Source organism: Taeniopygia guttata, chromosome 26, assembly GCF_048771995.1.
Source record: "Taeniopygia guttata chromosome 26, bTaeGut7.mat, whole genome shotgun sequence".
Lineage (NCBI taxonomy): Eukaryota > Metazoa > Chordata > Aves > Passeriformes > Estrildidae > Taeniopygia > Taeniopygia guttata.
In genome coordinates this window covers 6769713-6784986 of record NC_133051.1, presented here as the reverse complement: position 1 = coordinate 6784986, position 15274 = coordinate 6769713, and the positions used below count along the sequence as shown (strand labels likewise).

General features: G+C 50.1%; 1 protein-coding gene across 1 annotated transcript; it reads right to left on the bottom strand.

Moving 5' to 3' along the window:
* Nucleotides 1-4016: 4016 nt before the first annotated feature.
* On the bottom strand, nt 4017-7501 carry LOC140680666 (uncharacterized). Its single transcript, XM_072918677.1, has 3 exons — nt 5977-7501; nt 4389-5379; nt 4017-4056 (listed from the first exon to the last, which is right to left on the bottom strand). Exons 1-3 carry the CDS (start codon nt 7499-7501, stop codon nt 4017-4019), a joined length of 2556 nt encoding a protein of 851 aa, XP_072774778.1.
* Between the last annotated feature and the right edge of the window lie 7773 nt (nt 7502-15274).

Here is a 15274-nt window from a genome sequence, read left to right as displayed (position 1 = left end):
TTATTTTCATGCTGTTATTTTCATCCTGAGGGAAAGCCAGAGGGTGCTGCAGGCAAGCACAAGCTCTGGACACCGAGAGGAGGCATCGGTACCTCAGGGCTTTCCTCATCCCATGTTGCAATGTTCTCCCTGCATTCAATTAAAACAAAGTTTGTCCTTGTTCTTCCCGGTGTTGCCGATGTATTTGTAAAAGTGTTGCCCGTAATGAGAACACAAAACAACCGAAGTCGTTTTATGCGGTGCTTTATTGAGGGCCCTGGGAGCCTGAGGACTAACGTCCAAAGTCAGAGCCCCCCGAGCTAACAAACCATTCCGTTTATATAGAGTCTATATCAACAGTTGCTTAATTCAACGCATATTTTTCAACGTTACACTCCAACAATCATTTATTTACAGATTAGTCCTTGTTTAAATTGAACACTTTTATGATTACAACTCCTCTTCACTCTGTTAGGTAAAAACAATGTATTCCCCCAAGACCTACCCATCCATCATGTGAATAATGACATGTTCTACCACAGCCTACTCTTGGAATGTATTCTGAAATAAGTTCCTACCTCTCCAGTATTCCGTACTGCCCTTACCTAACAACTGTTTCTAACAACACACAGCCTATGGCCTACTAAGAATTCTAAGCCTTAGCCAAACTACTTCTACTAAACTTTTGCTAGCCTGAAATGCAACAAATCCCCCCTTTTGAGCATCCTTCAATCTTCCAGTTGCAAGGATGCTCAACTAACAGTCTACAATCCGTCTTCTCGATCTGCTGAAGGAGATGGAGAAGGCGTGGTCCTCCTTGTCATCGCGTTGATCAGTCTCCGGATGTGAAGCCGTTCTTTGCTAACAATCCTTGCCATACACTTATAAGCTCCGAGCACAACAAAGGTTAAAATCAGCAGCATTATCACATATTGAATTATTGACGAAATCCAACCAGAGACCTGGAGCCCCAAAGAACTAAATACTTCCCCTACCCAATTGTGTTCTGCTTGTTGTTCTAATTTTTGGGTCCTATCCTCTACTTCTTCTAGCTGAGATATATCTCGTTCGACCTCGACTGTTACATTTGGAATATGGATACAACAATGATCAATTTTCTGATTTAAATATCCACATACCCCATGCTCTTTTAATAGCAACAAGTCCAATGCCATTCGGTTTTGTAAAGTCATCCTGCTAGTGGCTTGCAATTGTAAATTTAAATCCTTAAACCCCTTTTTGGTGGTGGCAGCTAATCTTTCGGTTTGCCCCATTAGCTTATATAGCATATCCCTATTCCGATAAGCTGCTATTGGTGAAAAGAGTGATTCCAGTGCCCATCCAAATTTAACACCACCATCAGGTTCATGCCACTGGTCTTCATCATTTATATTTCTTTTAATTTTTGATTTTAATCTTGATTGTTTCCACAACGGGCACAAGGTGGGAATCCCTAAAGTTACCTGAGTGACTGATCCGTCAATGGGCATATGTGTGGTCCATTCCCCATGTCCCATTACCCATACCAAATTCCCTGGACTCCTAATGGTTGTAGACTTACAGCTGATGATTCTTGTACCATTCTTATTTCCCTTAGTTTCTCCTCTTATGGTATGATTATATCCCCTACACTCACATCCCCATTTTAACAAAACTCTCACTGGTACTAACCCAATCTGGGTCTCAGGGGTATCACAAGTTATTACTTGAATACAATTCCATATTTCCTTCTGTTCCCTAATCTGTCTTTTTGTAGTATGTAGATTCATTATGCTTGAGTGAGTCTGATTTTTAGTCCCGCTCCATTGTACGCACCAATGAACTTCTCCCAAATAACTGTAGGTTTCTAAAAGGCCGGGTCCCCAAATTGCTCCCCATTCATCTTCCAAGGACTGAGTTTGAGTAATATTTTGACAAACCTCTTCTTCCTTTTCCCTTTCAGTTCTTAATGTTATTCTGCTACAGTGATGGTTTAATACTGGAGCAGATCCTGAAATAACACATTGATATGGTTGGATTGGAGTTTCTAACCATGTGAAATATCCTGACATCCCTTGACAATATTCCCTAGTGACTCGTTCAAGTATTAAGCATCCATGCTGTCACTCATAATATTTCTTAGGAACAAGCTTGCAACTCTGTGTCACATTTAGGTAGGCCTCAGGCATATCCCCAGCCGGTATAATTCCCCAGGGGATTGGTTCTCCTGCTGATTGAGCTAATGGTAAACAGGCTGTAATCCTTGTCACATTCTGAACTACTCCAAAATCCCTTATTAATCCTACTATTAAATTTTCTTGCTTTGGTCTAGAGTAAAATGTCATAGTCCTGTTCTTTGCCTCCCTGATTCTTCTAAATTTTGCTCTCCCTCAGGAGAAAGATACAGCTGTTCTAGCATGTCCCCACCATGCGTCCTGAGCTACCCAACACCAATGATTCCCTTCATCCAACACCTGGGTATCCTTTATCACCAAAGTCAAAACTCCTCCCAACCGATTCCCTATTTGATATTTCTTTCCTAAATTTACATTTCCTGACTGAAACCACCATCCAAATTCTGAATAAGAAATGTTATTATCTATTCTACACGTCAAAGTTGTTGATGTCCCCTGCACAGCCCAGTACACTCCATGGGTGGGGTGTATCTTCTTCCCTAAATGACTCCTTCCTTGCACCTCTGTCTTGCCATATGTGCCATCTATTCCACATACAACCACACAAAGGTACAATCCCTCATCTCTTCCTAGCCTTGGCTGAGTATAATTCAGCCACCCTACACCTTTTCCATCTTCTTCCCAAAAATTGCTTCTCCCATCCGGTTTTTCCCAATTTCCTTGTTTATTGAATTTCCACCAAGTGACCGTGAACCTAGATCCACACTCTTGTTGTATGGTAAATGAACAATTTATTCTAAGAGGGGGTCCATCCCACATGTCTACTCTTGCCCAATAAGGTATCATGGATACTTTTGAATTCTCCTGTTCCCATGATTGAACTCTCAATCTAATATGTTGAAAACTATAGCTCCACCGTATTCTAATTAAACAAACATAGGTGTCAGTATCTGCGTGGGTGACATGAGTCAATTCTAAAGTAGTGTTACCTCTCTGGGTTTCCATATTCCACACTGTAACAGAAGTGAGGTTTTTAAATACTTGCCCTTTTCTCTAAAACACAACTATTTCGCTGGCTCCAGCTCCCTGGTTGTCAGAAAATTCACAGACCATCCTTACAGATTTCCCTTCCATAGCTCCAATCACAGGTTCTGAAACAGTAACAATGACATGTCCATCACTAAGCACAAATTTAGAAATGGTTATTAAAACAATGATTAAGAGTACTTTGCCCGAAGAATTAGCCGCGTAGGAGTTACTGCTTGAGACACCCATTGAGTCGGTGCCTTCTTGACGCGGGTGTAGTGTATCCAGGAATCAATTCCAGCCACTTTGATTGCGGTGAATGTAGTCAGGATCACCTGATGTGGGCCATCCCATGTTTCTCGGAGAGGATCAGTAGACCAATTCTTTATATATACGTGATCCCCGGGCTGTACATCATGGACCGGGTTTTCCAGGGAAAGAGGCCTGTTCCACCGCAAGGCTCCTCGTAGAGCACTGAGAATTCTGTGTAGTGAAACAACATCATTATATACTGTCTGGTCCCCTGTTACATGTGGGTCTCCTTTCATAATGGTTGCATGGTAAGGTTTCCCATACAAAATCTTGTAAGGACTTACTCCTATTCTTTCCCTGGGTTTTATTCTAATTCGGAGAAGAGCTAGGGGTACGACCTGTGGCCAATGTATTTTAGCCTCCTGACAGATCTTCTTAACTTGCCCTTTTAAAGTCTGATTCATCCTCTCCACTTGCCCACTAGATTGGGGCCTCCACGGGGTATGCAAATTCCAAGTTATATCTAACATTTGGGCAACCTCCTGAACTATGTGAGCAATAAAATGAGGACCCCTATCTGATGACAATCCTAAAGGTACCCCAAATCTGGGTATTATTTCCCTTAACAGAGTCTTAACTACCTCCTTAGCCTGATTTGTTCTGCATGGGAAAGCCTCCGGCCAACCTGAAAATGTGCAAACGTACACTAGGAGATACTTGTATCCCTGAGCTCTTGGTAACTCAGAAAAATCTACCTGCCAGTAATCTTCCGGTTCTGGTCCTATTTGTAACCTTCCCATTTGTACCTGCCTCCTAACAACTGGATTATTCTTCAAACATACTGGGCACATTGCATTCACCCGTTTTGCCAAACTTAACATCTGGTTGGAGACTATTTCACCTTTTAAAAACTTCACCAATGCCTCTGCACCCCAATGACTCTTGTTATGTTCCGCTACTAGGATAGCTTTCATTACCCCAGAGGAAACAACCACTTGTCCGGTGTCAGTAACATACCAGCCGGTAGCACCTTTCTTGGCCTTCAGCAATGCTGCCAGCTTCTCATCCTCGCTGGAGTATCTTGGAGGCTGGTACAAGTAAGGGGTAGCTGGATTTGTCCTAGTAGGTACTAAAGCCATCTGAGTCCATACCTGTCGTGCCGCCTCCCGCGCTGCTGCATCTGCCAACCGATTGCCTCGGAAGACCTTCCCATCTTCCTTTTGATGTCCACGGACATGCATCACTGCCACCTGCTCTGGTTTATGTACTGCATCCAATAGAGCCAAAACTTCCTCCCGATGCTTTATAGCAGTCCCTTGGGAGCTCAACAACCCCCTCTCCTTCCATAGTGCACCATGAATGTGCACCACCCCAAAAGCATACTTGGAGTCAGTCCATATATTCACCTTTCGTCCAGAGCTCAATATCAATGCTCTAGTGAGTCCAATAATTTCAGCTTTCTGAGCCGACGTACCGGGTGTCAATGCACGCGCTTCTACAACCTGTAATACTGTAACAACAGAGTATCCCGCGTACCTGATTCCGTTTTCCACGTAGCTGGATCCATCCGTAAACAGCTCCCAATCTACTGCATCCAGAGGCTCATCCTTGAGGTCTTGTCTACTGGCATATACCTGTTCAATCACTTCCACACAATTATGCACAAGCTCATCCTCGTTCACCTGACTGCGAAGAAACTCAGCTGGATTAAGATGGCTTGTTGTTTGAAGTTGCACATCATCTTGCTTCCTTAAAATAGCTTGATACTGCAGCATTCGGCTAGATGACAACCAATGACCCCCCTTCTGTTCCAAAACAGCCATTACCATGTGGGGAACATAAACATCTATCTTTCTTCCCAAAGTCAATTTCCGGGCTTCCTGTATTAAGAGCACCGTAGCCGCAACAGCCCGCAAGCAAGGCGGCCAGCCGGTACTTACTGCATCCAGTTGTTTAGAAAAATACCCCACAGGTCTCTTCCAGGATCCCAATTTCTGTGTTAGGACTCCTAAATGTTGCGGTGCGGTCCGCAACCTCTCACCACAACGTCCCGAGCGTGGGGGTGCTGGGCGGCGAGGGAAGAGAACGGGCGGTCGATCCCCCTGTGAAGCTCTGCAGTCCCAGTTGTTGGCGCGGGGACAGATGGAGGCGACACGGGACTTGGGGGTGCGCAGGATGGATTTATTTAGTGAGCCCCAAGACCCTCCGGGGAGGGCGAACAAAGGTTTTATACAGGAACTCAGGAGGAGGGGTATAGGGACAGCAACCAATAGGGGAATACCAGGGGAGGAGTTTAGGGCAGGACTAACATATCACAAACCTATCAGGGAAAACAGGGGAGTGGAGTAATACAACGTAACCAATAGGGTGTTGAGCCTCACTAAATAGACAGGGAAGGCTCTGGAAACATGGGAGGAGGCTAGGAGGAGTGACAGGGAAGGTTCTAGGGAAAGGGGCAGGGGAAGGGAAGATTGACATCTTGGTGAGGAGGGGGTTAGGGAAGAGCTAGGGAAGATTGACAACTGGGGAGAGGAGGAGATTGTGTGGGGGGGTATGAACAGGCACTAAACAAATATCGAATTAAATAAAAAACACGCCACCACACCTAAAGCCAATTTCTGCCTTTCATACACATATAATTGAAAGTCTTTATTTAAATCTGGCAGCCCCAGAGCTGGGGCTTCTTTTAGTGCTTGTTTCCGGTCCAAAAAAGCCTTTTTCCTGATGGGAGTCCAATCCAACTGGGGTTCCTTCAGGGCCTCATACAGAGGTTTGGCAATGAGCCCAAAATTTAAAATCCACAGTCTGCACCACCCCACCATACCTAGGAAGGATCTTAATTCTTGATGACTCCTAGGGAGGGGAATCGAGCAGACAGCTTCCACTCGGTTAGTTCCCAGGCGTCTCTGACCCTGTGTCAATTCGCAGCCTAGGTACAAGACATTTTTCCTTACCAGTTGAGCTTTTTCTTTGGAGACCCGGTATCCCGCCTGTCCCAACATATTCAGCAGAGCGATGGTAAGGTCAATGCAAGTTCCTTTGTCCTGTGTGGCTAAAAGGATGTCATCAACATATTGCAGTATTATGTAAGAAGTAGGAGATTCCTTTACCTGGGTTGTCTTCCATTCCTCCAGCTCTTTTGCCAGCTGATTACCAAAAACAGTAGGGCTGTTTTTGAAACCTTGGGGTAACCGGGTCCAGGTGAGTTGCTTCTTCCTTCCTGTTGTAGGATCCTCCCATTCAAAAGCAAAGTACTTTATGCTCTCTGTTGCCAGTGGGATGCAGAAGAAGGCATCTTTTAAATCAATTACAGTGAACCACTCAAATCGCTCCGACACAGATGTTAGCAAGGTATATGGATTGGCAACAACCGGGTGAATGTCTTTAGCTATTTCATTGATGGCCCTTAAATCCTGCACTAACCTATACTTACCATTTGGTTTCCTCACTGGAAATATTGGGGTATTATATTCTGATTCACATTCCTTTAATAGCCCTTGGGTTACAAATTGAGTGATCATTGGAGCCACCCCCCTTCGGGCCTCTAATTTAATGGGGTACTGTTTAACTCTCACCGGTTTTGCCCCTTCTTTCAACTCTATCACAACTGGGTGTGCCGCCTTGGATTTCCCGGGGGTTCCCGTTTCCCATACCCAAGGCACCACGGCATTACTAATTTCATCAGGGATTGGAGCTAGATCCACTTCTCGAATTACAAAAATTTTCCCAATCTCCTCATCTGGAATCTCCAATTTAACACGGCCTCCCTCAAATAATATTTTGGCATTCAACAAAAATAGTAGGTCCCGCCCGAATAAAGGCTGGGGGCAATTTGGCATATATAAAAATTGGTGGTCTAATTCCTTTCCTCCAAACTTTAAACTTAAGGGTTGCAAAAAGGGTCTTTCCTCTAATTGACCCGTAGCCCCTATTACCTGTACCGTGGTGTCACTAAGGGGTCCTAATCGCTTATTCAAAACTGAATGTGTGGCTCCTGTGTCAACCATAAACTCCTGTTCCCTTCCAGCTACCTCTATTCTTACCCTCAAATCCCGGTCTAGTCCGCTCTGATTCTGAAAATTTCCAAGCATCATCGCCTGAGCCTGTGCTTGGGCACCATCTACTGTCATCATTGGGAATCTTCCCACTAATCCAGCATTATTCCCTATCCCATTCCTCACTGGACACTCATTCTTCCAATGTCCCAGTTGGCGACAAAAAGCACACTGATTAGGCCCTAACCCATTCTGTCTTCCATTGTTTGTTCCTAGTAACCCTAAGTCTTGGAAGCCTCCCCTTCCTACTCCAAATCCTCTACCACGACCCCTTCCGCGACCCCTGCCTCGTTGACCTCCTCCCCGTCCCGCAGTTTGCTGAATTATTGCCAATATCCCTGCCTGCTGCCGCTTAGCTGTTTCCTTTTCTCTATTATTATACACTTTCCATGCTACCTCCAGCATCTTATCAAGCTTTCGGGTGTCATCCCCTTCCAACTTTTGTAGTTTCTTCCTAATATCATCCTGCAATTGTCCCATGAATAATAGGGCTAACTGTAGTTGACCTGGTTCCTCATCAATTTCTAAATTAGTATAACGCCGAGCAGTTTCCCTCAGTCTCTCTAAAAAGGCTGAGGGTGATTCATTCTTCTCTTGCCTTATTGAATATAACTTAGACCAGTTCAATGTTTTAGGCATCCCCGTCCAAACCCCCTCTATTAATAGGTCTTGATATTTTCGTATGGCTCTATAGCCCTCCGCGTTATTCGGGTTCCACCCCGGATCATCACTAGGAACCAGCTCATCCACAGTTTCCCTAGTCCTCTGCAACCTTATCTCTTCCCTGGCCCTTTCCCTGGTTGCCTGTAATACCATTTCCTTTTCTGTAGAATCCATTATAATGTCCAATAACACCTGTAAATCATTCCAATCAGGATTCTGAGTTTTAATCACCATTTTCACTACTTGTGCCACCCTTTCGGGGTCCTCCCGATAGCTGCCAGCTGATTGTTTCCAAATTACCAAATCACCCGGGGAGAAAGGAACCTTTATAAGAACCATTCTCCGGGTCCTTGCTGCAATAGGGGTTCTTTGTTCTACGGGGGAACGGGTGTGAGAATTAGAATTGGCAGGGGCTTGCATCTCAGCCTGACTCCCCGGAGAATCATCAAAATGGATAGTTTCCCTTTCATCCTCATCCTCATCAGAGTCAGTCCCCAACTCCTCTTGCTCCTGCTCTGATCTTTCCCTAGGGAGTGACGGCGCCGAGGGAACAGGACAAGCAGAAGGAGCAATTAATAAGGACAAATCCTCCTCTCGTCCAGAGGTTTTTACAGCACATTTTACACATACCTCCCTTGCCTTACACCCAGAACACTCATCCTGATTATCTTCAACCTTTAATACCAGAATACCACACTCTTTTTGCCATTCAGTTTTCTGTCCTAAATAATAAAACAAATCCAAGTATGGTATCTCATCCCATTTCTCATTTTCCCTAAGGTATTGCATTAAGGGGGTTATCAGCGAGGCATCCAATGTGCCATTCAGGGGCAACTCCGGCCCCCCCTCAGATGCATAGAGGGGCCACCAATGATTACAACAATCCAGCATTTTTCTTTTATCCAAATCCTGATAAAACCCCGCACTTTTCCATCGTCTCAGTAAGCATCCTAAAGGAGTATTCCTGGGCACCTTCCCATTAGATTGAACCAATGCCTTAAAGGTCTTAAACGGCATCATCTATAATACAAAACACACACACCACACTATAATTAAAAGTACCTTTAACAAAATCAAATACAAAGAAATGATTATTAGCTGCAACAATACCGTGAAAAGAAACATTAACTAAACCAACCAACTTGCCAATACTCGACGCCGCGAGGGGCAAGTGCCGAGCCTGCGTAGCTATTGCTTCGACTTACGGTCGGCGCCTAGGCTTTCCACCAAGACGTCTATATCCCAACCCGGCGAGGATTAATGCCTCGTCTTATGGGCAAGAAACCAAAACCCACAACAGAAAATAAAGCACCTTCGGGCTTACCTTCCACAGTCGTCCGTCAGGTGTGGGGGTCAGGCGCAGACCGATGACTCCCAGAGAAATCCTCGGAGCCGGCGTGGAGTGGATCAGAATGCGAACCGCCCCAGCCACCCTCGGAGTCCTGCCGAGGTCGACAGAAAACTGTTGCCCGTAAAGAAAACACAAAACAACCGAAGTCGTTTTATGCGGTGCTTTATTGAGGGCCCTGGGAGCCTGAGGACTAACGTCCAAAGTCAGAGCCCCCCGAGCTAACAAACCATTCCGTTTATATAGAGTCTATATCAACGGTTGCTTAATTCAACACATATTTGTCAACGTTACACTCCAACAATCATTTATTTACAGATTAGTCCTTGTTTAAATTGAACACTTTTATGATTATAACTCCTCTTCACTCTGTTAGGTAAAAACAATGTATTCCCCCAAGACCTACCCATCCATCATGTGAATAATGACATGTTCTACCACAGCCTACTCTTGGAATGTATTCTGAAATAAGTTCCTACCTCTCCAGTATTCCGTACTGCCCTTACCTAACAACTGTTTCTAACAACACACAGCCTATGGCCTACTAAGAATTCTAAGCCTTAGCCAAACTACTTCTACTAAACTTTTGCTAGTCTGAAATGCAACAAAAGCAGTTTCTCTTCTCCTTCATGGAATTGGCAAAATTCAGTTCCAGCTGGGCCTTTACTTTTCTACCTTTCTCCCTGCATGCCCCAATGACATCCCTGCCATCCTCCTGTTGTGCTGCCCTTCTTGCAAAGCTGTAAATCGTGTCTTTTCCCTGAGTCCCAGGCAAAGCTTCCTGCTCAGCGGCTCTGCTTCCTCAGCAGCTCGTCTTCGGGCACACGGGCAATTTCCTCATGGAAAGGGTGGTCAGGCCTTGGCAGGGGCTGCCCAAGGAGGTGGTGGACTGGCCGGGCCAGGAGGGGTCCAAGGAAGTGGCTGGAGGTGGCACTGAGTTCTCCGGCCTGGCCGGCAAGGTGGGGATCGGACACAGGATGGATGCACTGAAGGCAGAGGTCTTTTCCATCGTCAGTGACTTTGGGGGCTCCGTGACTCTGTGGCCAGGCCGGGAGGCCGCCTTGCCCCAATCACCGCTGGAGCCGCCCCGGCCCAAGCTCTTGGCCCGCGCGTTTCCCCTCAGGCCGGGGGTGCCGCTGGCGGTGCCGCTGCCCGCGGCCGGAGCTGCCTGTGCGGCGGAGCGGCCGCACCTCCCGGCCGGGCCGCGGCGCCTCTCTGGGCGCTGCTTGCGGGGCTGTGCCGGCCTTCCCAAAGCTGCGCGCAGATTCCTTCGCATGGCGCTCGCTGCCCCTCGGTGTCTGCTGGCGCCAGCGTGGCGCTCCAGCCGCGGCGGGAGCTCTGCCGTCGGTGTCCTGGTGCTGCCGCCTCCAGAGCCCGGGGGCCGGAGCGCTTCGCCTCAGGGGCCGGGCTGCAGCGGGACTCGCAGCGGGCTCAGCCCGGACGCCGCCGCTGCCGGTAAGGGCGCGCTGAGGCGGAGCTGCCGCCCCTCAGGCCCGCAGCGCATCCCGCCATTGGGGCTGTGGTTCCCTCAGGCTCTCCCGGCGGACATTCCGGCATGGCCCGGCTTTCGGGAAGCTCCCCGGGCTCTCCCAGCGCTGGCCGGGCTTTGGCCCTGGCTGGATGCCGGGTGCCCGGCACCGAAGGCGCTGTCACCGCTCTGCGCAAGGGGAGAGCGGAGAGAAAAGCCAGCGAAAGGCTCATCAGTTTACTGAAAGAGAGGGAGAGATCCCTCCCCGGTCACCATCATGGACAGAACAGACAGAACTTGGGGATATTCCTTACATTTATTGCCAAGGAAATCAGAGCAGGAAAATGAGAAGCAAAAGAAATTTCAACAGCACCTGCAGCCCCAAACCCATGGCAAAACCTGGCAACACAAACCCAATAAAAATGGGAATGGCTCCATAGTGACACAGAGCAGGCTTAGATCCTGTGTTCAGGAGAAATTCTTCCCTGTGAGGGCAGGGAGTCCCTGGCACAGGGTGCCCAGAGCAGCTGTGGTGCCCCTGGAGCCCTGGAAGTGCCTAAGGCCAGGTTGGAGGGGGCTTGGAGCAGCCTGGGAGGACAGGTGAAGGTTTCCCTGCCATGGCAGTGGTGGCAGTGGATGGAGCTCAAGGCTCCTTCCAAGCCAATCTATTCCATGATTCCAAAGATAGACGGCTCTGAGACAGAGTCATTTGGTGACATCATGGCCTGAACTGCTGTTTGCTGCGAGTTCTAAAGCACCACCACGGTGACACAAGCAATGCTACAGTGACATGAGAAGGACCACTGTGACATCGACAGCACCACTGTGACAGAGGAAAAGCCACAGCTCCAGCTCAGGTCTGCATCCAAGGTGACTGCAGCCAGTCCTGCCTCGCCATGGACCTGGTGATGCGTCTCGTGCGCGCTCTGCTCCTGCTGGCCCTGCTGCTGGCAGTAGCCCCCTCCCCGGGAGCGGCCAAGGAGCTCTGCCCAGAGCCCTGCCGCTGCCCAGGCCGTCGGCAGCTGAACTGCGGCCACGCCGGCCTGGCCACCGTGTCCCCGGCCAGCCGCCGCCGAGCCCTGACCGTGCTGTGAGTCCCGCGGCCCCACAGAGCCCTGCAGCTGCCCCTCCTCAGCTCCCTGTGTCTGCAAAGCCCACCTGGGACACCCGGGGCACTCCCTGGCCACAGATGGGGGGGCCTGAGCTCGGCATCAGGGTGAAGCCAGGCTGGGCACACTGTGCCTTCTCCAGGCAAAGCCCGCTTCCAGCTCAGCAGGCCAATGGCAGGGAAATGGCTTTTCCTGAGGGGGACCGGGTCTTTTGTCTCTTTGCAGAGATTTCACTGGCAACTCCATTGCTACTCTTGGAAAACAAGCCTGGAAGGACTACCCATGGACTGAGACCTTGTAAGTGCGCTGCAGCCTTTCAAATGGCAGGAGTTTGTGGATTTTGCCTCCTTTGGTCTGGGGCTGGAGCAGCTGCCCCCACTCCACCCACTTCCATAGGAATTCAAAGCTCGGCTGTTCTGCAAGGAGGGCTGTGAATCACCACAGATTCCCAGCAGGGCAAGAATTGTTTCGAGTCTCTTGCAGCTCAGAGCATGATCCCCGAGTCTGTCTGCCCAGGGATCAAGCTGTGCTGAGATTCAGCCGGCCAGGAGCAAGGGCCTGCTCTGGCCAGGAGTGGGGACGATCCCTGCAGTGACCCAGAGCGATGCTTCAGTTGTGCTGCTGCAGGAGATTTTCCCAGGACGATCCCATTTGCTGCAGGCCAGTGGCCGCTGTCACAATGTCCCTGTGTCTCCTTGCAGAGTGCTCAGAGACAATGAGCTGCGGGCTGTGAAGAGCCATTCCCTAAAGGGGCTGTTCCTGCTGATGCACCTGTAAGCACCGTGCCCTGCCCAGGGCGGAGGGCTCCCTGGGGCCCTGCTGCTCAGGCCGCGGGCACATGGTGCCCTTTGTCCCTCCTGGGATGCAGGCTGCAGAGGCAAGTAAAAGGGACCGGGCAAATGGAAGTGACATTTGTTGTTCTAACTGCAACAGGGATTTGTCCTGCAACGAGATCCTGTCCATTGAGGAACGGGCTTTTGAGCCACTGCCTTTCCTGAAGTTTCTGTGAGTGATCAAGTTTCTTTCTGGTGTCTTCAGCTCAGCCTTTGCACTGGGCAGCCTTCCTGTGTAGGAAAATGCTCCTGTTCCCCTAAATCTGCCCTGCCCAGAGCCCAGCTGAGCTGCAGAGGTCAATGCCGATGGCTGGAAGGCCACGCCAGGGCACAGACCCCAGGGAGCTTGTCCACACGCAGCCATCAGAGCAGCCAGTTCTTGCAGCCTTGGCTGCATCGTGGAACAGAAAGAGAGTTCAGCCTTTGCTTCCTCTCCTGGGCAGGCTACAAACACTGAGAAAGCAGCAGTTTCCTCCCGTTTCCACCTTGGCTTTGCACCTTTCCTGCAAAGAGATCCCGCTTTGCCCCCTCTTTCTGTAGGGCAGGCCTGATTCCTGTGTGTGACCTCTTCTTTCCCCAGAAATCTCTGCGGGAATGGCCTCACACGGATCCGCAGCGGCACTTTCCAGGCCTGGCATGGGATGCAGTTCCTCCAGGAGCTGTAAGTGGCACCAGGGCTAAAGGCCCGCCAGGGCGAGTCTCTGCAGGGTCTCTGCCGGGTCTGTGGGCAAAAGCAGACTTGCCCTGGGGAAAGTCCTGATTCTGACAGTGGATGTCAGCCAGGGAGCACCAGGAGTGTGCAGCTGCAAAGGACCTTTCTCCTGCCCTGCTCACCTCCTGCAAGGCTTCCTTGAAAGCCGCCAGGCCGTCCCCACCTGCCCGGCACACGCAGCTCACATCCTCGCCATCAGCCCTGACAGAGCTCTGTATTTTCTCAGGATCCTCAGCCACAACCCACTGGCTGTCATTGCTGACGCTGCCTTCTTCAAGCTGCCCTCCGTGAGCTCTCTGTAAGTATTGGCTCATCTGGAGCAGATCCACAGAGACCTGTGTCTTTCTCGAGCGCCCTGTTCTCAGAAAAGCAGCGCAAGTGCCCGAGCAAATCTCCCCCTTGCCCAGCTTGAGTCTGCTGGAGACACAAGGAGCCCGGCTCCAGCAGAGCAAGGCAAAGGCCAAGCAGTGCTGGTGTGTCCCCAGCTGCAAAGCAGCCCAGGAACTGGGACACAAACTTTCAGGGATGAGAGCCCATCGAAGTCTGGGGCCAGGTGGAGAGGCCGCAGGGCTCTGGGAATAAACTGCACTCGTGCCAGCAGCTCCAGGCTCCGGCCTGCTTCAGGGACTCGGGTGCCCTCAGGGGAGAGCAGCAGGAGAGTCGGGAGAGGGGCAATCCTTTCCGGTGGCATCTGTCTGCCACGAGAGCTGCAGGATTGCCCTCCTGATTCCCACGGGCTGGGTTAGAGCAGGGCGAGGCAGAGGGGAGCTGGGCTCCAGAATGGCTTCTCTTGGAGCAGGCAGAAGTGGATGCCTCTGCCAGCAGCACCAGCATCATCAGGGCCCTGGGCCCTCTGCTCTCAGAGCAGAGTTCTGGCAATGTCACCGTGGAATTTCATGAGCTCTTTCCAATGCTTGCAGAGACCTGAGTGCCACCCAAGTGAACCCACAGACGCTGCTGCTGCTGCTGCAGTCCACAGTGAGCTTGGAAACCCTGTGAGTGCGTGCGACTGAGCCCCAGCCACCAGCAGGCCCCGAGTGCTGGGACAAGGGCTCTACTTGGGAAACAAATCTGTGTGCCACACAACCAGAACAAGCCCAGTAAGCTCCAGAGTTGCTGTTCCTTCTGGGAACGTGCCAAAACTCACTGGCTCAGAGGCAGAATCTCACCTTTCGGGTGACTTGCTGCAGGTTTCTCACAGGGGAGTTGGAACTTCAGGCGGGTGCATTTCTGTGTCATGTGGTATTTTGGGAGCACTTCTACTTTCCAGGTTAAAATCCCCTTTTCAATGTTTGGCATGGGGAGTCAGGGGCCTTTCCCAGAGCTGTGGCACACAGTGAGGCACAGCCCCCATGTGTGGTATCCAGGCATTCCCTGAGCTGGGCTCTGATGGAGCCATGGACTGGGTGGCCAGCTGTTCCTCCAATATCCCCTCTTGTCTTTAGCCAAGTGCCCAAGGAGGCAGCCTGTTGCCTGTGCCAGGAGCGTCCCCGGCCCGAGGGCCCCTGCAGGACCATCCAGTTCCTGTGCCAGAAGCTGTGCAGCACCAGCGCCCCGCAGTGCGGTTGGTGTCCGGAGGGGCTGGGGGAGCTCAAACTGCCACTTGGCCTGAGGCTGGGGAGATGCTGCAGCACTGCCCTGTGCTGCAGGGGGGCTCCTGATCTCCCCTTGGAGTACAGGCCTTGGACAAAACACCTTGGGATGGGAAGTTCCTG

Coding starts and splice junctions, on each gene's coding strand:
- LOC140680666 (XM_072918677.1), bottom strand. CDS start 7,501: ATGACAGTAGATGGTGCCCAAGCACAGGCTCAGGCGATGATGCTTGGA. Junction 5,380..5,976: donor AAGGCAGAAATTGGCTTTAG/GTGTGGTGGCGT, acceptor CGCAACATTTAG/GAGTCCTAACACAGAAATTG. Junction 4,057..4,388: donor AAGAAAGGTGCTACCGGCTG/GTATGTTACTGA, acceptor GCACATTTTCAG/GTTGGCCGGAGGCTTTCCCA.